The sequence below is a fragment of the Apium graveolens genome, chromosome 5, assembly GCF_009905375.1.
Source record: "Apium graveolens cultivar Ventura chromosome 5, ASM990537v1, whole genome shotgun sequence".
In the NCBI taxonomy this organism is placed as follows: Eukaryota; Viridiplantae; Streptophyta; class Magnoliopsida; order Apiales; family Apiaceae; genus Apium; species Apium graveolens.
Genome location: NC_133651.1, coordinates 225311534 through 225333829, shown reverse-complemented (window position 1 = coordinate 225333829; position 22296 = coordinate 225311534). Strand labels below are relative to the sequence as shown.

General features: G+C 37.5%; 2 protein-coding genes and 1 long non-coding RNA gene across 5 annotated transcripts; all 3 read right to left on the bottom strand.

Annotated features, from left to right (window-relative positions):
• Nucleotides 1–11709: 11709 nt before the first annotated feature.
• Nucleotides 11710–12759, bottom strand: LOC141723548 (actin-depolymerizing factor 1-like). Of its 3 annotated transcripts, none has more exons than XR_012576304.1 (4): nucleotides 12335–12759; nucleotides 12149–12234; nucleotides 11973–12069; nucleotides 11710–11882 (listed from the first exon to the last, which is right to left on the bottom strand). XR_012576304.1 is itself a non-coding variant. In XM_074525379.1 (4 exons), exons 1-4 carry the CDS (start codon nucleotides 12440–12442, stop codon nucleotides 11870–11872), a joined length of 300 nt encoding a protein of 99 aa, XP_074381480.1. In that variant the 5' UTR covers nucleotides 12443–12759; the 3' UTR covers nucleotides 11710–11869. The 3 variants fall into 3 exon arrangements, 1 of the variants encoding a protein (XP_074381480.1); XM_074525379.1 differs by having other exon boundaries at nucleotides 11973–12065; XR_012576303.1 differs by having other exon boundaries at nucleotides 12149–12759.
• Nucleotides 12760–13065: 306 nt separating this feature from the next.
• Nucleotides 13066–14408, bottom strand: LOC141723545 (uncharacterized). Its single transcript, XR_012576301.1, has 3 exons — nucleotides 14064–14408; nucleotides 13818–13854; nucleotides 13066–13618 (listed from the first exon to the last, which is right to left on the bottom strand). It is a non-coding gene; the product is annotated as an uncharacterized LOC141723545 (long non-coding RNA).
• Nucleotides 14409–20762: 6354 nt separating this feature from the next.
• On the bottom strand, nucleotides 20763–21371 carry LOC141660752 (uncharacterized). Its single transcript, XM_074467739.1, has one exon. It carries the CDS (start codon nucleotides 21369–21371, stop codon nucleotides 20763–20765), a length of 609 nt encoding a protein of 202 aa, XP_074323840.1.
• Nucleotides 21372–22296: the final 925 nt, after the last annotated feature.

Here is a 22296-nt window from a genome sequence, read left to right as displayed (position 1 = left end):
GGCAGCATTGCTTCTGTTCCATAAGCTAGTTTAAATGGAGTTTCTCCCGTGCTTGTCCTTGGGCTTGTCCTGTAGGACCAAAGTACGCTTTGTAGTTCTTCTAGCCACTTGCTTTTGCTTTCTTTGAGTCTTTTCTCGATACCTCGGAGTAGGATTCTGTTGGTTACTTCTACTTGGCCATTTCCTTGGGGATATGCCACTGATGATTTTTTGTGCTTGATCCCGCGCTCTTGGAGGTAAGACTCGAACTTTGATCCGATGAATTGGGGCCCATTGTCTGATACTAGGACTCGTGGTATCCCGAATCTCATCAAAATATTGTCCATAAACTTTATGCAGTCTTGCTGATTGATTGTCCTCATTGCTTTTGCTTCAACCCATTTTGTCATGTAATCAATAGTGACTAGTAGGTACCTGAGGTCTCCTTTTGCTCGAGGGAAGGGTCCCATGATATCAATACCCCAAACAGCGAAGGGGATAGGTGACAGGACTGAGGATGGTAGGACTGGGCTTATCCGGGACACATTGCTGAAGAGCTGGCATTCCTTGCACTTCTTGACGAATTTTATTGCATCCTGATGAATTGTTGGCCAGTAGTAACCTTGTCTTACGATCTTATGAGCTAGGGCTTTGGCAGACATGTGGTCTCCGCATATTCCTTCATGTACTTCTATCAAGCAGTACTTTGCTTCTTCTGGGCCGATGTACTTCAGGATTGGAGATGAGAAGGTCCTGCGGTAGAGTACTCCTTCTTCGAGGAAGAACTTGGCTGCTTTTGCTTTCAATCTTTGAGCTTTTCCTTTATCTTCTGGGAGCTCCCCTTTGTCCAAATAGTTTATGAATGGAGTCATCCAATTTTGGGTGCTTTCTATTTCCAAGACCTCTCCGGAGTCAATTGATGGTCTGTGGAGTTCTTCGAAGTAGACTGAGCAGTCCAGATCTGATGAATTACGGACTAATTTGGATAGGATATCCGCTTCTTCATTTTCTTCTCGGCATATCTGGAGGACTTGGTGGCTTGGGATTGAGGCTAAGTAGCTCTGAACCAGCGCTTGGTACTTCGCCAGAGTAGGGTCCTTCGCTATGTATTCTCCGTTTGTTTGCTTGACCACTATCTGGGAGTCGCTGTAGATTTTTAAGTTCTGGACCCTTAGAGTCCGGGAGAGCTTTAGTCCTGCGATCAACGCCTCATATTCTGCTTGATTGTTTGTTGCTGGGAAGCTGAAGGATATAGCTGTCTGAATCTTAAATCCTTCTGGGCTCCTGAGTATGAGTCCGGCTCCTGACCTCTCGGTTGTTGAAGAACCATCTACCTTTAAGGTCCAGGCTCCCAGACTAATTTCCTTTTTTGGCTCCTGATCCGTGTCCATTGTCTCTTGGTCTTCTTCCGGGAAGTTGCATTCGATTATGAAATCTGCAAGAGCTTGAGCTTTGATTGCAGTCCTGGGAATGAAGCTTAGGTTGAACTGGCTCAATTCCACAGCCCAATTAACGAGTCTTCCCGAGATATCTGGCTTGTGGAGTATTTTCCTTAGTGGTTGATTTGTCACTACTCTGATCTCCCTCCCTTGGAAGTAGTGTATGAGTTTCCTTGATGTTGTAACCAAAGCAAAGGCAAACTTTTCCAATCTTGGGTATCTTGTTTCTGCATCTTTTAAGACCTGGCTTACATAGTAGACTGGTTGCTGTGTTCCATTCTCTTCCTTGATTAGGGCAGCTCCTACGGCTTGTGCTCCTGCTGACAAGTATAAGTAGAGAGGCTCTTCTGGCTCAGCTTTGGTTAGGACTGGTGGGTGAGAGAGGTAGGATTTGATTTCCTCGAATGCTTTCTGGAACTCTGGGCTCCAGTTTACCTCTTTCTTGTCGGTTGCTCCTTTGAGTAAATCAAAGAAAGGTAAGCACCTCTCTGCTAGTCTTGAAACAAATCTCCTGAGTGCTGCTAGTGATCCTGCTAGTTTCTGCACATCTTTTTGGGTCCTGGGAGCTCTCATCTCCTGGATTGCTTTTATTTTCTCTGGATTGGCTTCTATACCTCTGTTGCTGATCATGAATCCTAGGAACTTTCCTGCTCCTACTCCGAAGGTGCATTTCTCCGGGTTTAGCTTGAGTTAGTTCTTCCTCAGATTTTCAAAGCACTCCTTCAGATCTTCCACGTGCCCTGGTATAGTTGTTGATTTAGAAATCATGTCATCGACATAGCATTCCAAGTTTCTCCCAATCTGGGACTTGAATATCTTGTTCATGGCTCTTTGGTAAGTGGATCCTGCGCTGGTAAGCCCGAAGGGTAGCATCACATAAGCGTATACTGCTCTGTGAGTTATGAATGTTGTCTTAGGGATGTCCTTCGGGTTCATCTTTATCTGGTTGTATCCGGAGAAAGCATCCATGAAACTTAGCATTACATGTCCTGCGGTGGCATCTATCAGTTGATCAATGTTTGGAAGAGGATACGGGTCCTTCGGGCATGCATCATTTAGGTCAGTGTAGTCCACACACATTCTCCATTTGCCGTTGGACTTCTTAACTATGACCACATTAGCTAGCCACTCCGGATATTTGATTTCTTTGATAATTCCTGCTTTGAGTAGCTTTTCTACTTCTTGGTCAATGGCTCTCTGCCTCTCCGGAGCAAAGTTTCTTCTCTTCTGTTTTACTGGTTTTCTGTTGGGGTTGACATCCAAGCTGTGCATTGCTATGGACTCATGTAGTCCTGGCATGTCCCTTGGACTCCAGGCAAAAACATCTTTATACCCCCGGAGCAGGGATACTAATCTCTCCTTGAAGGACTCCTCGAGTCCTGACCCAATCCTCACTTTTTTGCTTGAATTGGTTTCATCTACTTCGACTTCTTCTGTTTCGACTGCTGCTTCAATTTTTGCTTGTTCTTTATTTGAGATCATTTGATGAATCCGGGCTTCAGAGTTCATCTTTAGATAGTTGTTTGCTTTTTCAGGTTCTTCGGTTGCTTGCATGGTAGGACGAGGTTGGTCTAGGACTTGATTTGTCTTGTCCACTACCATGACTTGGTTGCTTTCCAGTTCTTCTGGACTTGTTTTGCTTGCTTCTTCCCTTGTCCGGGGTCGGTGCTTCTTCGTGCTTTGTTGCTTGCGAAGGACCGTAGCCTTCCTCTTGTTATCTTGATGGGTTTCTGCCATAACTAACCCCTGGTTGTAGCATGTTTCAGCAACTCCGTAATCTCCTTTAATCTCCCCAACTCCCGTCGGGGTTGGGAACTTAATCTTGAGATGGGAGATTGAAGTTATTGCTTGCATCATGGTTAGAGCTGATCTGCCAATAATTCCGTTGTATGAGGAAGGAGCGTTGATCACATAAAACTTGATGACATGAGTCACTTGGTTAGGAGCAGATCCAAAGATGACTGGCAGATACAAAGTTCCTTGGATCGGGACTAAGTTGTGGCCGAAGCCATAGAGTGGGTCTTCTCGACATTCATTTGAGCGGATGTTCCCTAACTGCATTCTATCCACTGTGTGCTTGAAGAGGATATTTACTGAAGAGCCATTGTCTATGAGCATTCTTCTTACTTCATTATCGAAAATGTCTAGAGTGATAACCAAAGCTGCATTGTGATGAGGGTTGACTCCTTCATAGTCCTTGCTGCTGAAGGATATCACCAGGTCTGGGAGTGATTGGATTGAAAGTACTTCTTCGCCGAAGTCCGGGTTTCGGGGTGGGGAGTAGGATCCGCCTAGGACCACATTGACTACATTCTTTCCTTTCTTCTGCGCTTCCCCTCTGCTGTTGTCCCGAACTAAGTACTTGTTCATATTTCCCTTTTTCACTTGGTCCTCAATGAAGTACTTGAGTGATAAGCAATTCTCGGTCTTGTGGCCATGGGTCTCGTGATAATCACACTGCCTATTGTAGGGCCTGCTCTCCGGAGGAGTTTGCATTGGCTTCGGAGGATAATAGAAAGGCTTGTCTTTGACTTCTTTCAAGATTTCCTCCCGGGTCATGTTGAGAGGAGTCCAGTCCGACTCCTGCTTCGGCTCCCGAGATTGCTTCACGGGTCCTGGGTCGCTGTTCGACTCCTGCTTAGGACCAAGTCTTTGGAAAACCGGGTTTGCTTGTCTTTCTTGGCTTTGGTTGCTTTGCTTGAATTTCTTGTCCTGATGGTAACCCCCTTTCGGTCGGTCATCAGTGTTTTTACTCCTAGACCCTCCATTCCGGGTCATTCTCATTGCCTGGAGCACATCTGTTTCCTTAATGAATCTGACAGCCATGGAATAAGCTGCTGTCAGACTTTGCGGCTCCTTATTGATCAGCTCCACAATATACCTTTCGTTGTGCTCTGGGTCCAGGTTTCTTCTAAAGATGCTTAAAGCTTCCCTCTCATCCAGATTTGAAACTTTATTGATTGCTTCCTGGAACCGGCGCATGTATGCAGAGAGGGACTCATTGTCGTGCTGCCGGATCGTCTCCAGGTGACACATGTGCATTTCGTGCGTTTTGTTCGCCCGAAATCTCCTAAGGAAAGAGGCTCGAAATTCCTTCCAGGAGTGGATGCTGCGGGAAGGGATTCTGCTGAACCATCTCTGGGCCCCTCCCTTAAGGGTTGAAGCGAAGAACCTTGATTTCGTCAAGTCATTGTAGTAGTATATCTGCGCTATCTGCTCAAAGTAGTTCAAGTGCGCCTCCGGGTCTCCTAGACCATCAAAGGAGTCAAAGTTGTAATGCTTCAAGTTCCGCTGCCGGGGGATAGCTTCTAAGGAGTGGCTGAAAGGAGTGAGTGTTTCTCCAATCTCCACTCCTGATTCTCTGTCCATCTTCCTCTGCAATTCGTAGATCATGTCTTTTAGGTCCTTCTGCTTCTCTTCTTCTTCATCATCAGAAATCAGCTCCGGAGTAGGATCTCTCCGGGTTCTTTTGCTCCTAGACTTGGTCAACAGCTTCTCTTCTTCTAATTGCATTCTCTTTTGGATCTTTAGCTCGAGCTTTGCTTCTTCTTCTTTCCTGATTTGCTCCCGGACTTCTTCCAACTTTCTCTGTTTAGCAGCTTCTGCTTCTTTTTTGCCTTGATCTTTTTTGCTTTTCTTCCCCTTGGCTCCAATGCGGTCGAACACAGACCTCTTTGATTGCTGGGAGTCCCCGGATTCCTCCGGCTCCTCCTCTAGTTCTGCCTCTTCTTGGAGGCGGGTCTGCTCCTGTCTGTATAGTCTGATTGCTTCTACTAGTTCATCACTTGTGAGGTTAGCCATGTGCTCTTCGGCTACCGGGACATTTGTGTACTTGTACTGATTGAGCTCTATGAGGGTCCTGGCATCCTTTGTGTTTACAATTCTCTCCATTACGGGAGTGTGTAGTGGTTGCTCCTGGAATGTTTCTCTCTCGGCTCCTGGGTCAAGAGCCTGGGAGTGGTCCAGCTCCTGGACCTGAGCACTAGCAGATGGCCTCCCAGAGGTATTCTTTCCTGGTCTTGCCATTTCTCAACAATACCAACAACAAATAACAACAATATGGCACAGAGAATATCGGTCTAAGGTTGCTTTATGAAATTTGCAGAAACTACCCAAAATAACAACAAATACTAACAAATAGCTTCCTGGGAGCAGTTCAAACGATTTTATGGGACTATTCAACGATGAAGTACAACGCAAATGTTATATTCAAACTAGAACAATAACGATTAAAACTAACGACAGCTCACACGAACGTGGCTTAATCAACAAAACGGGCTCACACAAACGTGGCCTAAAGTAACGAGCGCATACAAACGTGGTCGACATAAACAACATTAATGCTTACGGAAAGGGTTGGTTGCTTGAGTTCTTACAAGTTTGAATAAATGGACTCTTTGAAGAGTTTGTTGATGAAGGTGAATCCAGGGGCATCGAGACCCAAGGATGGAGAGCCCCTTCTTCTAGCGCCAAATGATAACTCCTGGTGGCGGGGCTGCTCCTTCGACGCCGTCCTGGATCCTTCGCCGCTGTAGAGGTGTAGCTGTGGTTGGGTTCCTACAAAACAACACCGGAACGGGGGTTGGAGTCCCGTGGCGCCTCCGGCGTGAGAGTAAGAACTAGCTTTTTGGGAAGATGAGGATGAATATAAATGTAAAGTGGCTGTGTGTGTATATGAGTGTGAAAGAATGATTAACCCCAAAACCTCACCTTCTTGGGCTATTTATAGCCCAAGGATAGGGTTTTAGGGTTGGTACCTTTGAATCGTAGCCATTGGTTCTGGGAGCGGAGGACACCTGGCGGGAGTGGATGCTTTACATGTGTCAGTGCGGGACTGGCCGAGGAATGTTTTGAGGATCCTCTGACACGTGCCTTGATTATTCCCATGATTGATGCGTGACAGTTACTCCCATCATGTGCTCGGGTCAGCGTCTCACGTGCTGGGATTACTCAAGGTTGGGGTCGCGGGACTGGACTAGTCAGGACTGTAGTGTTAGGACTAGACTGAGTTGGGAGGCCAGGACTAGTCCTCCCAGGAGCTGTATGGAGTTAGGAGTCTAGGACTAGTCCTTCCAGGAGTTGTATGTAGTTGGGAGCCTAGGAGTAGTTCTTCCAGGAGTTATGTGGAGTTAGGAGCCTAGGAGTAGCCCTCCCAGGAGCTATATGGACTATCAATTTCTTTTTTATTATAATAATATTAATATAATTATATATATAATATTTCTTTTTAATGTACATATTTTATTAGGAAATCAGAAAATCTCGCCTTCCCACCTGTGAAACATATACATACAATATATAAGTGAGCAGTCATAGCAGCTGCGAAATGTCCCAAAAAGTAAGTCGCTTGATTTTGGGGAGGTGAACTTCGAGTCAATGTCGGATCTCGGATCTCGGATCTATTTGATGTGGACCGTTCGATTACATGTAAGTCTTTTCTAATCAATAACGTCATACAAATTTTAACCCCAGAGGAATATTCATTTTTCCCATTTATTTTTGTGCACTTTTTCTAAATATTGTTTTCAATTTTTTTTTCAAAAATAATAAAATTTATAATATACAGATCAACTACATTCACTATTTTTTCTATTATACTCGTTATATATATTAAAAATTGATTGATTCCATTATTCTATCTTTTTAATAAATTATATTTTTCCTTAATTTTCACACCAAATCTACAACATAGCAAATTTAATGGGACCGAGGGAGTATTTTTCTTAGAAAAATATGATTACTAAAATTTAATTAATACATGACTTCCTGTTAATTCATTTTGACAAGACAAATCAATTAGTAAGCCTCTCTCCCTTCCAATTATTATCGTTTTTCAGATAGTATTCAGCACGCATTTTAGAATAATTAAAATATATAATTTTTTATAATTTTTTTAAAAAAAATCTGAATAAAAATTAAAATATTCTATTTTCATTCATAAAAAGAAATTTTAAAATTAAATTATAAAATTATATATTTTATTCTTTTTAAAATAAATATTGAGAAATAATAACAATTAACCGTCGTGGAGAAAGTCCTACTTTGGACAGTACTCCCTCCGTCCCACTAAGATGTTTACGTTACTATTTAGCATGCATTTCGAGACTTCTATAAAATATAGTTTCATAATGTTTTTTCAATTTTTTTTTTAAATAAAAGTTTTAAATATAAAACTTTTATTCAAAAAAAAATTAAAAAAATTTATGAAACCATACCTTAAACAAGTATTGAAAAACGTGCCGAAAAGTAACGTAAACAATCCAGTAGGACGGAGGGAGTATAATATATGGATTTAAATTTTAAAAACCGCTCATTCGCGGTTTGGATGCGGTTTTAAATTTCTGAGAATCGCAACCGCAACTCGCAACATATATTTATAATATAATATATTTTCAAAAATATAGTTGATATCATATAAATTAATAAGTATACACATTTATTAACTAATTTTAGGTTTGCTAAGACTTCGTTCATAAAATTCACAATCATTGTAAGATATATAATCAAACAAATAGAAAATATAATCAACATGTAAATTTTTTTTTATCCTTTTCTTTTTTCTTTTCTCTCGCCTCCATATTTTTGTATGTTTTTAATATTTTTGCTTCACACAGAACATTAGTTTGTATTTTATTTTTGAATGTAAATTTATCACGTAACTTAAACTTGAATTTATTAATATTCTGAATTTATTTTTTTACAAATTATTAATTATTTTAAAAATAAGTGGTTGAACCGCAAACCGATCCGCAATAACCGTAAATTCGCAACCGCAATTGATGCGTTTTACCGCAACCGCATTGACGTGGTTAACCGCAACCACAATTGCGATTGCCGATGACAATTTTCTAAACCGCTCTTCGCGGTTTGATTCGACTTTTATCCCAAAACCGATCTGATCCGAACCGCGTACAACCTAACTTTAAACCCCTTTCCATGAAACAAAAGCATAATAATCGTGAAGTGGTGAATAAGACTTAATTAGGTAGAGGGATGGTTAGAGGGAGGGCTGTGGGGTAGGTAGGTAGCAACACAATTGCGTTTATTAGCCGTTAAATGTGTGCGCTATGTTTTGGTTTATGTATCTCTTTATTTTGCTAAATTATGTTTTAGTACAGGTAACTCATAACTAAAAGAAAACGAAAATAAAGAGAGCTAGCGAGTTGATAATTACGTTACATCTATAATTTGGGGACTTGCTAGGAATTAGAAAAAAATAAGGTTCAGTATTTTACCCAAGAGCTATCATTTCCTCGGAAGAATCCCTGAGTAAAAAAAAATTCAGGTAGCATAAAATTTAAATTATTTGTATAGTTTTTTTATATTAGATAAATTATTTAAATTATATATAACTTTTTTATATAGACTAAATTTATCGAACTTACCCTAATACAACTATACATACAAATTTTATATCATAATCAACATCACCTTATAAATTCAACAAATTTTCATAATTATTATTTATATTATTTTAGCTAACAATTTTGACTAATCACATTTGAAGATTCTTCGGGGGATGAGTATGGCAATTAAAAGTTTGGTTTATTTTAAAGTTTTAAACTATTTCTTTAGGATTTTAGCGAGTTGTTGAATAAATCACGTAGAGTCTCTTGCTGATTTCTACAAATCCATCACAATCTCTTGGATTTTGCTAAGATTTCTGAAAACAAAAAATACACTAGCGAATCCATCAAAATCTACAATTTTATCAACTATAACGAATTCATGAACTTTTGAATATTATTAGATTTTAATGGATTTTTTAAAATCCAAATTAAATATCACCGGATTTTAATGGATTTTTTTAAAATCTAAATTGAATATCATCATATTTTAAAAGATTTTTTTTCAATTTCTATTGAATACCAAATTTTTTAAAATCCAAATTGAATGACATAGAATTTTTAAAATTTTAAAAAATCATTTAAAATTTCAATTGAATACACCCCTTAATCTAGATTAGTTAAGTTTAGTAAATATTAAGCATTACTTTGAAAACTAGTTAGCCATAATCTGTATAAATATTGAATTCAACAATCAACACGCCTATGTCCAGTTTTTGCATGGATAGCTTGCACGTACCCTTTGGTTGGTTTATGAAAAACATAGAGCATAGGCTGGCTAGCTATATTAATGGACAAAATTTATTGGCTATAGCGATTTTATGCTCAAATGTAATTAGTTATAATACTTTTTAGATAAAATTATATCTAAAAGAAATTTGGTTCAATTAATATAAATAACTATATATGATTATTTAAATTTTTTGCTAAAAAATTGTATTATAAATTTCATTATATATAATTTATATCGTGATATTTTATCTAAAAATTCTATATCATGGAAGATGCTCTTAATTTTAAACAATAAAAAATAATGATGTGAGATGAAATTACAACTAACTATTCATTCGATGTCTATTACCACTTTCATCAATCAACAAAATTAATAGAGTTCGACATATGTCGGCTATACTATTATAAAAATACACAATAATTTGTTTTGTTGGTTAACACCTTCTGTTATAACTAATTTTCTACTGACTGCCGACCCAGTCTTCGTTCCGATAAATAAAATTCGGGCTACAAAGAGAAAAATGCGAGTGATGATCCCGTGATTCACCTCCGGTGTGAGAATAAATTAACGGTTTCGATATAGATAATTCAGAATACAAGATAGTAACGTGATTCTAAGAGTGTGTGTTGATGAATAAATCTCATCGTGAATATAACCTGTACCAAGCTAACGACCCATTCCCGGAGTCTTTGGTCAGTTCCACCTAGAGGGCAAAGTGGACGTTGTGGGCAGAGGACTGCGTCTTCGCCATTATTCCCCCGTCCTTATTCTTTGTTGTTGGGATAGCCTCTTTCGGTCCACACAATATCTATTTACCTTCGGCCCAAACTTGTAACATGGGCCTAATATAGTGAGCCTCTAACATGTTACTGGGTTTCAGCTGAGAGTGAATTTCTTGGGTGAAGTCCTACCGCTTCAGCCCAATTGTTGTATTCGGTGGAGAGTGTCTCTCGGGGAACTATGCCTGCCTTAATGATGACAGTTGTCCCATCTCGAAAACCCCAGTCTCATGTAGCAGTTGAATTCCAAACATTTTAATCTCAACCGTTGGTTTCAAAACCAACGTCTTTTGGACCAAGAAACTTGAAGAGTACATCCTTTTACCTCTATATATGCTCCCTTCTCTTACAACATCTTTTTCATTTCTTTTCCCCGCAATTATTAAACACTCTCTGCAAAAACCTCTTCACAGGCAACAAGCAACGGGTAACTCGAGATCAAGATTTCCTCAACCACCGTACGGTGCTTCCAATTTCCTGAGTACGAGTAAGTTCTTTATCCAATCCTTTTGCATGCAAGTTTGTGTTTCACAATGCAGTGTGTGTATATATATATATAATTTTTTTTCTTTTCCTTTGAAAAATGACTCTGGGGTTTGTGTTTATACGGGGTTATTAGGCATTTCCGTCTTTTTCCTTTTTGCCCTTTTTTGTTTCTTCTATTTTTGGTCTAGAGGGGCTTAAAGAGGGTAAACGAGGCTATTTCTGGGCTTGAACAGACTTCGGCACATGCAAGCCTTCGAACAGTATTCGGGAACCGTCACTACAAGAAATATTGAATCAGACAATGATTTTCCACCGTTGTCTAAAAGATGAATTTTTCGTTGTCTATCCGGGGGCGGTGTGTTTGGCACTCATACAATGGTTACGCACCATTGTAACAAATACATCACACAATCGAATATAAAACCATTGTTTCTTTTTATTCACACAACGCATATGACCCTTTATAATATTCTACAAACAACAGTTTTTAGCCGTTGTAACAATTTACAGGCACAATAGTTAAAAATAGTGTTATGAGAATTGACTCCTACAACAGTTTATGTATTTATTTCATCTAGTTACACAATGGTTTTTATTAAGAAATAAATGTATGAGATACTTTACGCAACGGTTTTTTATTTTTTGGGTATTGTGTTTTAGCTATGCTCACAACAGCTTTACGCAATGGTGTAAAAGATTTAAACCATTACAAATAATATCAAAAGACAACAGTTTTTAAAAAAAACTATGTGCACTGAGACATACAACGGTTTTTATCATTTTTAATGTGGCTTTCACACAACTGTTTATAAAATTAATCTCATTATTTAAATTAAACCAGTTTTCAAATAAAATGGTATTATAATAATTCAATTATTATTTCACAATTGAAATTAAATTTACAATACAATGGTTCTCTACAAGAATTACAATTATAACTTAAAATCTATTTCTACTAATGCTCATTAATGTACACATTTTAATCAGCTTGGCTATTGAAAACATCAAGTCCCATTTCTGTTGGATCAGTGGCTGGCAAGTCAAGCTGGATGCCGTCGAATTCCCTCTTAAATCTGTCTTTATAGCTTGCGTAAATCATTTTGCTCCTTACCTTGGACACCTTTACAACCATATACAGATCATAAATAAATGAACTTAACGAAATGGAATGCAAATAAAGCAAATTTAAGACCTTGCATTTTGTACTTACCATTCAATGAAGAAAATTCTGCTCTTCTGCCAATTCTCTACGGTCACAAAATCATAGTCATAAATCGCATAATGACACTCATCTTCAGGAAGGCTAGCTTCATAAACATATATTGAATGTAAAATCTCATGTACTCAATGCAAGAAAAGTATAACACGAGTTCACAGAGCAATTACCTGCCGAAAAGGTACATATGAAGGTAAATACGGCACTCAACGCCATGTTCTACTATCCCTAAAGTAGAACCCACCTTTGACAATACCTATTGTTGATGATCATTGATAAAATGCTAATTCTTTATAATATAAACAGAGCATACATATATTAGTCTAGTAAATTAGTATCAATTTCTCCATTCTTACTAGTATATTCCTGTCACCACTCCAGGAATCATTTACATCATTACTTCCTGGAGATATTGGCTCCCTTCCTCTCCTGCTAAAGCCAGAGCCTTTATCCCTCATACACATTTCTGAACAAACAAAAGACTTTTTTGTAATTATAAAAAGATTATTGAATAATAGTGTTTATATTATAGACAGATAGGTGAGAAGCAAACCTTGTTTATTACTGTCAATTTCACTATCATTATCTTCAGAAGTAAGAATTAAATACTACTATATCACAAGGTAAATCACCTGTGTTGCCATAAGCATGTGTATATAACTTATCCATAATGATTGTTTACAATGTTCAAAGAAGAAGAAAAACCCAGAGAGAACGAAACATAAAATTAACAGCAAAGGATATTTTTTCTTATTGCCTAAATCACTTGCTCTATCATGAAGATGAGTGAGCCGCATCATTTCTGATTCAAGCCACTGGATCATAAACATTATACATCTTTAGTATTAAAATGAAGTGCAGTTATGTATAATGCATTAAAAGAACAAAACTAATAAAGATAACTGCTTCAAGACCACAGCCCTAGATCTGCACAAGGCGGTTCTGAATCCAGTCAGTTTTAAAAAAAACATAACATTCCTAGTATATGTAGCATAGGCAGAACAACTTTTGCAAAATAACATACATATGTCCATTATCTAGATACAATCTACAAAACATGTGTAGATATATCTACTATATAATTCAATTATGTGGCCTGACAAGGAAATCTAGATACTAAAAGCCGTTCATAACAAGAAAATTGTTTTTGCTGAATCATTTGCAATCAAGTTAATAACATGCTTGCTTCTCTGAAAATATTAGATTACAAACGAAAATACTTGTGGAAAAAGAATTAAGAAAGTATGAAAAATAGGTAAGAGTCACAAATAGTATATGCTAGTATTCTTAAAAAAACTAGCAGAAGTATGAAGCTGATCAATTTGAAATGTTTCATATTTTCAAGTTATTCAGCTTGGAAATGGAGAAGGAAATTAAGGTCACACAGAAAATAATCATCACAGTATATGTCGGACTCAAAGTATGAAGTTGTACCATTGTATTATCTGTAATATCCAGAAAACGTGTCCCTCTCCAATTTCATCTGGAAGTCATAAATTAATTTGATCTATTACTACCTGTGGCCCGTGGAAGAAGAGAAACAGCTCCTCCCTCAGCATTTGAGTACTTCTTGTATATGAGATTTCAGCTTATTCTCTGCTGCACCTGAGTGGAACCTAACCGGTTCTTTAGCACATTCCCTGTGTTTAACAACCACAAAATTAACACACATATATAAGTGTCATTCACTCAAAATTATGGCTGAAGAACACTATGGAATTTAGACAGAGGAGTTTTTTGTGTAAAATAGAGGACCATCAATTTTAAAAATCTCCAATTAGTTAAACAAAAACCCATAAATAATCAGAACAAAACTCCAAATAAAGCATATATATTTACCAATTCATTCAGATGCCCATTTTAAAGCCCAAATTACCTGCAAAATCAGCTAAAATTAGTAATTTCCATTTAACCAGCAAGAACAAGAAGAACAAAATTCAATGTTTACTGTATGGCCAATACCAATTCCTCTAATACCACAACTAACTTTCTGAAATCACACAAATCACAAATAGGGGTCAGCAAGATTTATCAAGAATTCAAAAGGGTACATCAAAAATCCAATAATTAACATAAAATATGAACCTGGATAGGAAACTGAAGAGTATCTTGAATGACCGGCGATGAAGATTGGATTTTGTGGAGGAGTAAAAAGATTGGCCATGTCTGAGCAGAAGAGGAAGAGGGGTAAGCCTACTAGTAAATATCAATGCAAATTGCCTCACCTTCCAAGCACTATCGATACTCTCATCTTTGGTCTCGTCAAAATTGTCATTCCAATTATATCTTCAACATTGTAGAGGGAGATGGTTAGGGTTTGAAAACTCAAAAATCTAAACCCATCATAATACACACTTAATCCACGGCAAAACCATGTAGAGAGAGGACAGAGAGAAAAGTCGTGGGAGAGACATGGAAGAGTAGAAAGAGGAGAAGAAGAGGGGTCAGATCTAAAGAAAGGGGAAGGGGGAGGTAAGGGGGGGAATGAAAATTAGAAGGAAGGGGGAAATGAAAATTAGAAGGAAGGGGGAAATGAAAATTAAAGGGGGAAAACCAAAAATGGTGTGAAAAATGAAAAAATCATTTTTCATTTTTTAATAATTTTTTCATATGACTAAAATTGATATATCTTAACATCCGTACGGTTGGATAAATTTTCCTTTAAAACTCAAGGAAGATAAATTTTGAAATTTTTTATTATTTTTTTACATGGCTAAAATAAATATATTTTAACATTTGGATCGTCCAAAAAACCATTTCAAAAATTATTTCGATAATCAGCAACGAATCTTGTTTTAGGGAGTTGTACTTTTACCTCATTTTCCTTAAAAACTCAAGCAAGATAAATTTTATTTATTTAGTTTTCTACGTGGCTAAAATCAATATATGTTAAGATCTGTAAGGTTGGATCGCCCAAAAAATCATTTGAAAAATTTATTTTGTTAATCGGCAACGAATCTTGTTTTAGGAAGTTGTACTTTTACCTCATTTTCCTTTAAAACTCAAGGAAGATAAATTTTGAAATTATTTATTATTTTTTTACATGGCTAAAATCAATATATTTTAACATCCGTACTGTTAGATCGTCCAAAAAATCATTCAAAAAAATTATTTCGTTAATCGGCATCGAATCTTGTTTTAGGGAGTAGTACTTTTACCTCATTTTCCTTAAAAATACAAACAAGATAAATTTTAAATTTTTTTATTATTTTTTTACATGGCTAAAATCAATACATGTTAACATCCGTACGGTTTGATCGTCGAAAAAATTATTTCAAAAAATTATTTCGTTAATCGGCAACGAATCTTATTTTAGGGAGTTGTATTTTTACCTCATTTTCCTTTAAAACTTAAGAAAGATAAATTTTGAAATTTTTTATTATTTTTTTGCATGGCTAAAATCAATATATTTTAACATCCGTACGGTTGGATCGTCAAAAAAATCATTCAAAAAAATTATTTCGTTAATCGGCATCGAATCTTGTTTTAGGGAGTAGTACTTTTACCTCATTTTCCTTAAAAACACAAACAAGATAAATTTTAAATTTTTTTTTATTTTTTTACATGGCTAAAATCAATATATGTTAACATCCGTACGGTTTGATCGTCGAAAAAATCATTTCAAAAAATTATTTCGTTAATCGGCAACTAATCTTATTTTAGGGAGTTGTACTTTTACCTCATTTTCCTTTAAAACTCAAGGAAGATAAATTTTGAAATTTTTTATTATTTTTTTACATGGCTAAAATCAATATATTTTAACATCCGTACGGTTGGATCTCCAAAAAATCATTCAAAAAATTTATTTCGTTAATCGACATCGAATCTTGATTTAGGGAGTAGTACTTTTACCTCATTTTCCTTAAAAACACAAACAAGATAAATTTTATTTTTATTATTTTTTTACATGGCTAAAATCAATATATGTTAACATCCGTACGGTTTGATCGTCGAAAAAATCATTTCAAAAAATTATTTCGTTAATCGGCAACGAATCTTGTTTTAGGGAGTTGTACTTTTACCTCAATTTCCTTTAAAACTCAAGGAAGATAAATTTTGAAATTTTTTATTATTTTTTTACATGGCTAAAATCAATATATTTTAACATCCGTACGGTTGGATCATCCAAAAAAATCATTCAAAAAATTTATTTCGTTAATCGGCATCGAATCTTGTTTTAGGGAGTAGTACTTTTACCTCATTTTCCTTAAAAACACAAACAAGATAAATTTAATTTTTTTTATTATTTTTTTACATGGCTAAAATCAATATATGTTAACATCCGTATGGTTTGATCGTCGAAAAAATCATTTCAAAAAATTATTTCGTTAATCGGCAACGAATCTTGTTTTAGGGAGTTGTACTTTTACCTCATTTTCCTTTAAAACTCAAGGAAGATAAATTTTGAAATTTTTTATTATTTTTTTACATGGCTAAAATAAATATATTTTAACATCCGTATGGTTGGATCGTCCAAAAAATATTTTGAAAAAATATGTCCTTAATCAGCAATGAATCTTATTTCACGGAGTTGTACTTTTACCTTATTTTTCTTATAAAGTCAAGTAAGATAAATTTTAAAATTTTTTAAATTTTTTTACATGGCTAAAATTAATATATTTTAACATCCGTACGGTTAGATCGTCCAAAAAATTATTTCAAAAATTATTTCATTAATCAACAACGAATCTTGTTTTAGAGAATTGTACTTTAACCTCATTTTCCTTAAAAACTCAAGCAAGATAAATTTTATTTTATTTTTATTTTTTTACGTGGCTAAAATCAATATATGTTAAGATCCGTACGGTTGGATCGCCCAAAAAATTATTTGAAAAATTTATTTCGTTAATCGGCAACGAATCTTGTTTTAGGAAGTTGTACTTTTACCTCATTTTCCTTATAAAGTCAAGCAAGATAAATTTTGAAATTTTTTATTATTTTTTTACATGGCTAAAATCAATATATGTTAACATCCGTAAGGTTTGATCGTCTAAAAAGTCATTTTAAAATATTATTTCGCTAATTATCAACCAATCTGAATTTTAGATTTTACACAACGGTTTCTGCAAAATACCGTTGTGTGATAAATTCTCACAATCGACGGTTCTCATTCTTCCAACTAAGCAATCCAAGTAAAATCAATCAACGACTCTCATTTCGCCAACTCAGCGATCCAAGTGAAATATTTTCCACCAATCAGGTGGTGCCATGATTTCTTGTAAACAGACGACAGTTATTCTGTCAAAATTGTAAAACCGTTGTATGATGCTTCTCTGTTGACTCCTTTATACAACAGACTCCGTAAACCGTTGTTTATATGTATATTTTGTAACAACTGTTTTTTCAAATTAGTCCAAAACCATTGTCTGAGATTACAATAAGTTAGCTTATTAACAACGGTTTTGGACTGTTATGTTAAAGATTTATGACAACAGTGCAATTTAAGAACTGTTGTCTACCTCGATAAGAGGATGCCACAGAGACAAGTCTTTCGAAAAACTGCTATAACCGTTGTTCTACATGTTGTCTAACAACAGTTATTCGCAGAAAAAAAATTCCCCGTCGTCTCCTAATTTGGGGCAACGGTTTTTTGGTCGACCGTTGTTTCATAGGTGTTGTGTGATTGCAAATTTCTTGTAGTGCGTCCCCAAGACACCCATCATTCTATTTTTTTGTTGGGGCTTGTGGGGATTTAAAGATGACATGCAGGTGTGTTGTAAGCCTTGAACGTTCTTAGGAATGTCCAAGCCCTAGAACACACTTTTGGAGTCGATCCCCCAAGTCCATAAAACCGCGTCTCCTTTTTCAGACCGATCCTGACATGTTATACTCGGTCTTTCTCTTTTAGTCCTTTTTTCATAGTTATGCAATCCGAGTACACGACTAATGCTTCCTCATTTTCAGATGCAGGATAATGGATCAGTCTAGCGCCGGAGCGATGCCGAGTGGTCCGGCCCACTTCAGCGATATCGCTTCCTTCCCGGCTTCCAACAATCCCTCACAGCTGAAGAAGACTGACATTGTTCCATGAAAAATACAAAATTTCGAGAGGGTCTACCATCTCTACCATCCGAAGAGTTCGGATCGGATTTTTCATAACACTCCGGTCCCATCGAGCTGCGGAGACTACGCCATCATGATTTCTGAAGTGGCTCTTAAATATGGCTTCCATGTCCCACTCCTAAAATTGGTGAAGAGCCTGTTCAAGCAAATGAAGATTTCCTTCACCCAAATGGATCTGAACGGATTCATACACATCAATAGTTTCCAATGTCGGTGCTTGGAGGCGAAGATAAAGCCTTCGACCCGATTGTTCTAGTTCCACTACAATTTCCGTGGGAACGGAAAAGTTCGGGTTCCTACACAATCGGCCAAAGAGCTAGCCGCGGGGATTGGTGTTGCACCAACTCCAACAATAAGAAGAGCCACATGCACTGGTGCTACATCTACGGTATCAATATAGCATAATTTGGGGTTTGGCGCGAGGTCGAACTGACTCAGCTTGTGATGCTTGCCCTAGAGCCTAAAGAGGTTATAAACTATGGGTCTTTAGTGTCTCTAAAAGCTCCCAAGCTACCGTTAACTAGTAGCCGAGATAGAGACTGGATATTTTCCCTATGGGATAGTGGTAACACCCTTATGTCCTTGTGTACTTTATTTGTTTTCTTCTTCTTCCATTTCTACTTTTATAAAGCTACTACTTTTCCTGACTTCGGGTATTTGACATTTTCCTTGTATATTATTTTTTATTCTTGCAATGTCTTCCCGACAGGAACTGTTAGAAAGGAAAAGGCGTAAGGCCGAAGAAAAGCTTTCTTTGGAGAGGGATGGCACAGGCACTTCTTGTTCGGAGGAAGCCGATGCTCGGGTGTCAATTCATTCTCCTTCTCATTCTCCCACTCCTTCCTTAGAATTAACCCGCAATACTCGACTGGATGCTTCAGATGCCTTCCTTGACCCCCGAAAAATGGGAAGTGCTCACGACGGAAACGTCATTGAGACATGTCCCAAAATGGTGGTTCTTTCCTCGGATTCCATTGTGACGAGGGCTCCTGCATCAGCTAGGATAGTCGGGCCTGATCTCTGCCGCGATCCTATGCTATCGAAGGACCAACATGTTTATGCTACGGTGGACCTTCCTAAGGCTTGCACCGAGCTGATAGCTCGAATATATTTGGTATGTTTCACTCTCCCCTTTCTTTACCTTTACCATTTTGTCGTACCTCTTTATTTCTTGAATATTATCTCTGATTTGTATTTACTTTCCTTCTCTTATTTTTATGCCAGGCTATTCCTTGGGCAGCTGCTATATCCAACAAGGTCCAGGATGCTCAGGTCAGGATGAAGGCAATGAGTCAGATCGAAGCCAAGGTCACACAGGCCGAGGGAGAGCTCGGGCGAGAGGAGAGATCAAGAGAGGTGTCTGAAGGTCAAGCTTCGGCCTTGACTACTGATAAACGGAACTTGGACGATGAGGTGTCGTGTCTGAAGAAGGGTGTAGAACAGTGGAATACTCAGCTGAAGGATTCCAGGAAGATGCTCCGAAAGGAGAAAAAAAAGCTGGAGCGGACAGAGGAATATTATTTTTAGATGGGTTTTGACGAAGCCGTCATTTGGGCTTCTGACGGGGGATGGGACTAGAAGCTTTTGCTGGATGTCGGCATGGAAGACCCTGTCAGGAGAGCTGACGATGATGCACCTCTGGTCGTTTCTTCAGACCAAGACGAAGACCTTTCCTATTGATGTAATTTTATCTTAATTTTAATTGTTGTAATCTTATTGCCTTCGGGATAGACTATTGTTGCCTTCTGGCTGTTATGTTGGTTTGCCTTGGGGCTTGTAATATATAATATCATTTCCCTTGATGCATCTTTGATTATTGTTCACATCCTTTATATTGTGTTTATATTTTTCTTTTATTTACCTCTTCGGCCTCTCTTTGGGCCTTGGTAAAATTTTGGTAAAGTTTTTACTCTTCGGCCTCTCTTTGGGCCTCAGTAAAATTTTGAATTTTTTTTACTTCGGCCTCCTTTTGGGCCTTAGTAAAATTTTGATAAAGTTTTACTTCTTCGGCCTCAACTCCGGGCCTTAGTAAAATCTTTATAAATTTTTACTTCTTCAACCTCAACTCTGGGCCTAAGTAATTTTTTGAAAAGTTTACTTCTTCAGCCTTCATTCGGACCTTAGTAAATTTTTGAAAAGTTTACTTCTTCGGATTTTTTTTTAAATTTTACTTTTTCGGCCTCCATTTGGGCCTTAGAATTGTTTTGAAAAGTCTACTTCTTCGGCCTCTATTTGAGCCATAGTAAATTTTTTGAAAAGTTCACTTTTTCGGCTTCCATTTGGGCCTTAGTAAATTTTTAAAAAGTTTATATCTTCGGCCTACATTTGGGCCTTGAATTTTTTTTGAAAAGATTACTTTTTTGGCCTCCATTTAGGTCTTACTAAATTTTTTGAAAGGAAAGATGTATGCCTTTGTATAACTAATATGTTGGATGATTTATTGCCCCAATCCGAAAGTCTATAATTCTAGCTTTAAAAAATATATACCTAGAATTTTATCATTCAATGCTAAATAAAAATGGAAACTGGAAACATGTAACTTTCATTGAGAAATGGGAGTTCGTACAATGTCATACATGCTTCTCATTTAGGGAACTCAAGTTGCGATACTGAATTAAATGACATAATTAAATAAACTGAAATAGACTAGTAGGGCTTCAGACGAGCTTACTGGAAAAACTTTCAAAGCCTAGAAGCATTCCAAGTGTTTTTGATTGGCTCTCATGCCATGGTTTTCAGTTTGTATGTTCTTGGCTTGATCACCTCGGCCATCGAGTAAGGACCTTTCCAATTAGGCTGAAGCTTTCCTTGTTTAGTAGGAATTGATGTAGCTAGCTCCCTCAATATTAGGTCGTCGATGAAGAAATTACGCTTTTTCATGCCCGAATCTTGGTACTGGGCCGCCTGGAATTGGTACTTGAGATTTCTCTGGTGGGCCACTTCCCTTTCTTTCTCTAGGAGGTCTATGTTGGCTCTTAGGCCGACCTTGTTGCTTTCGATGCTAAAAATTTCAGTTCGATAGGAGTTTAGGCCCACTTCAACTGGAAAAAGAGCTTTTGTTCCATAGGCTAGTCTGAAAGGGGTTTCGCCCGTGAATGATCTGGGTGTCGTCCGGTAAGCCCATAAAACCCATGGTAACTCTTCGGCACAGAGACCTTTAGTCTCGCCCAATCTTTTCTTAATGTTGTCAAAGATGATTTTATTTGTAGCCTCAATTGCCCTATTTCCTTGAGGGTGACCCATGGAGCTAAATTTCTGTCGGATTCTGAAGTGGTGCAAAAAATTTCTGAACTTATTTCCGATGAACTGAGTGCCATTGTCGAGAGACATATTTTAGGGATTGCAAACCTCAGTTTGACTTGTTCTAGCATGAACTTCTTCCCTGCTTCTTCGGTTATGGTGGGTAAGGGACGTGCTTCAACCCATTTGGTCATATAGTCGATAACCACAATACAATACTTCTCCTGCTAAGTACTAGTCGGCAGGATTCCCACAATGTCTACTTCCCACATGGCGAAGGGGATGGGACTTGAGATTGAAGCCATTTCCTCTAGGGGTACTTTGCAATAGGACTGAATAGATGGTATTGTATAAATTTATTTGTGTACTAGTGTGCATCGGCTCTTAGGATCTTCCAGTAGAAGCCTTGTCAGAGAATTTTGAAGGCTAAAGCCCTTCCGACAAGGTGTTCACCGCGGATGCCTTCATGGATCGTCCCTAGAGCCAACTTCTACTCTTTAGCATCCAGGCATCGGAGCATAGAAGATGAGGCCGATCTTCTATAAAGTTTCCTATTTATAATTGTGTAATTGACCACTCTCTACCTGACTTTCTACGCCTCTTTTTTATTTTGGGGCAACGTCCCCTTCTCTAGAAAGCCTAGAATTAATGTCATCCAAGTTATTACTTGATGAATTTCCATACACTGCATCTTGTTGATCAAATGAGTCTTCACTTCGGTAAGGTAAATCGAACTAGTAAGGCTTTGAGTCTTGGCTGATGCCAAATGGTACAGTGCATCGGCCTTGCTGTTATTTTCCCTGGCAATTTGGCCCAGCTCAAAAGACTGAAAAACAAAGATAACTCTCGTACATTGGTAGCATTGGCTCGGGTCCTAGGATCCCCTGTTCATATTTTCCCAAAAAGTACTTTACTACCAGCATGGAATCACTAAACACCCTCAGATGCTTTGCTTCCAGATTCTTCGCCAAGCTAATCACAGCTAGTAAGGATTCATATTCAGCCTCTTTATTGG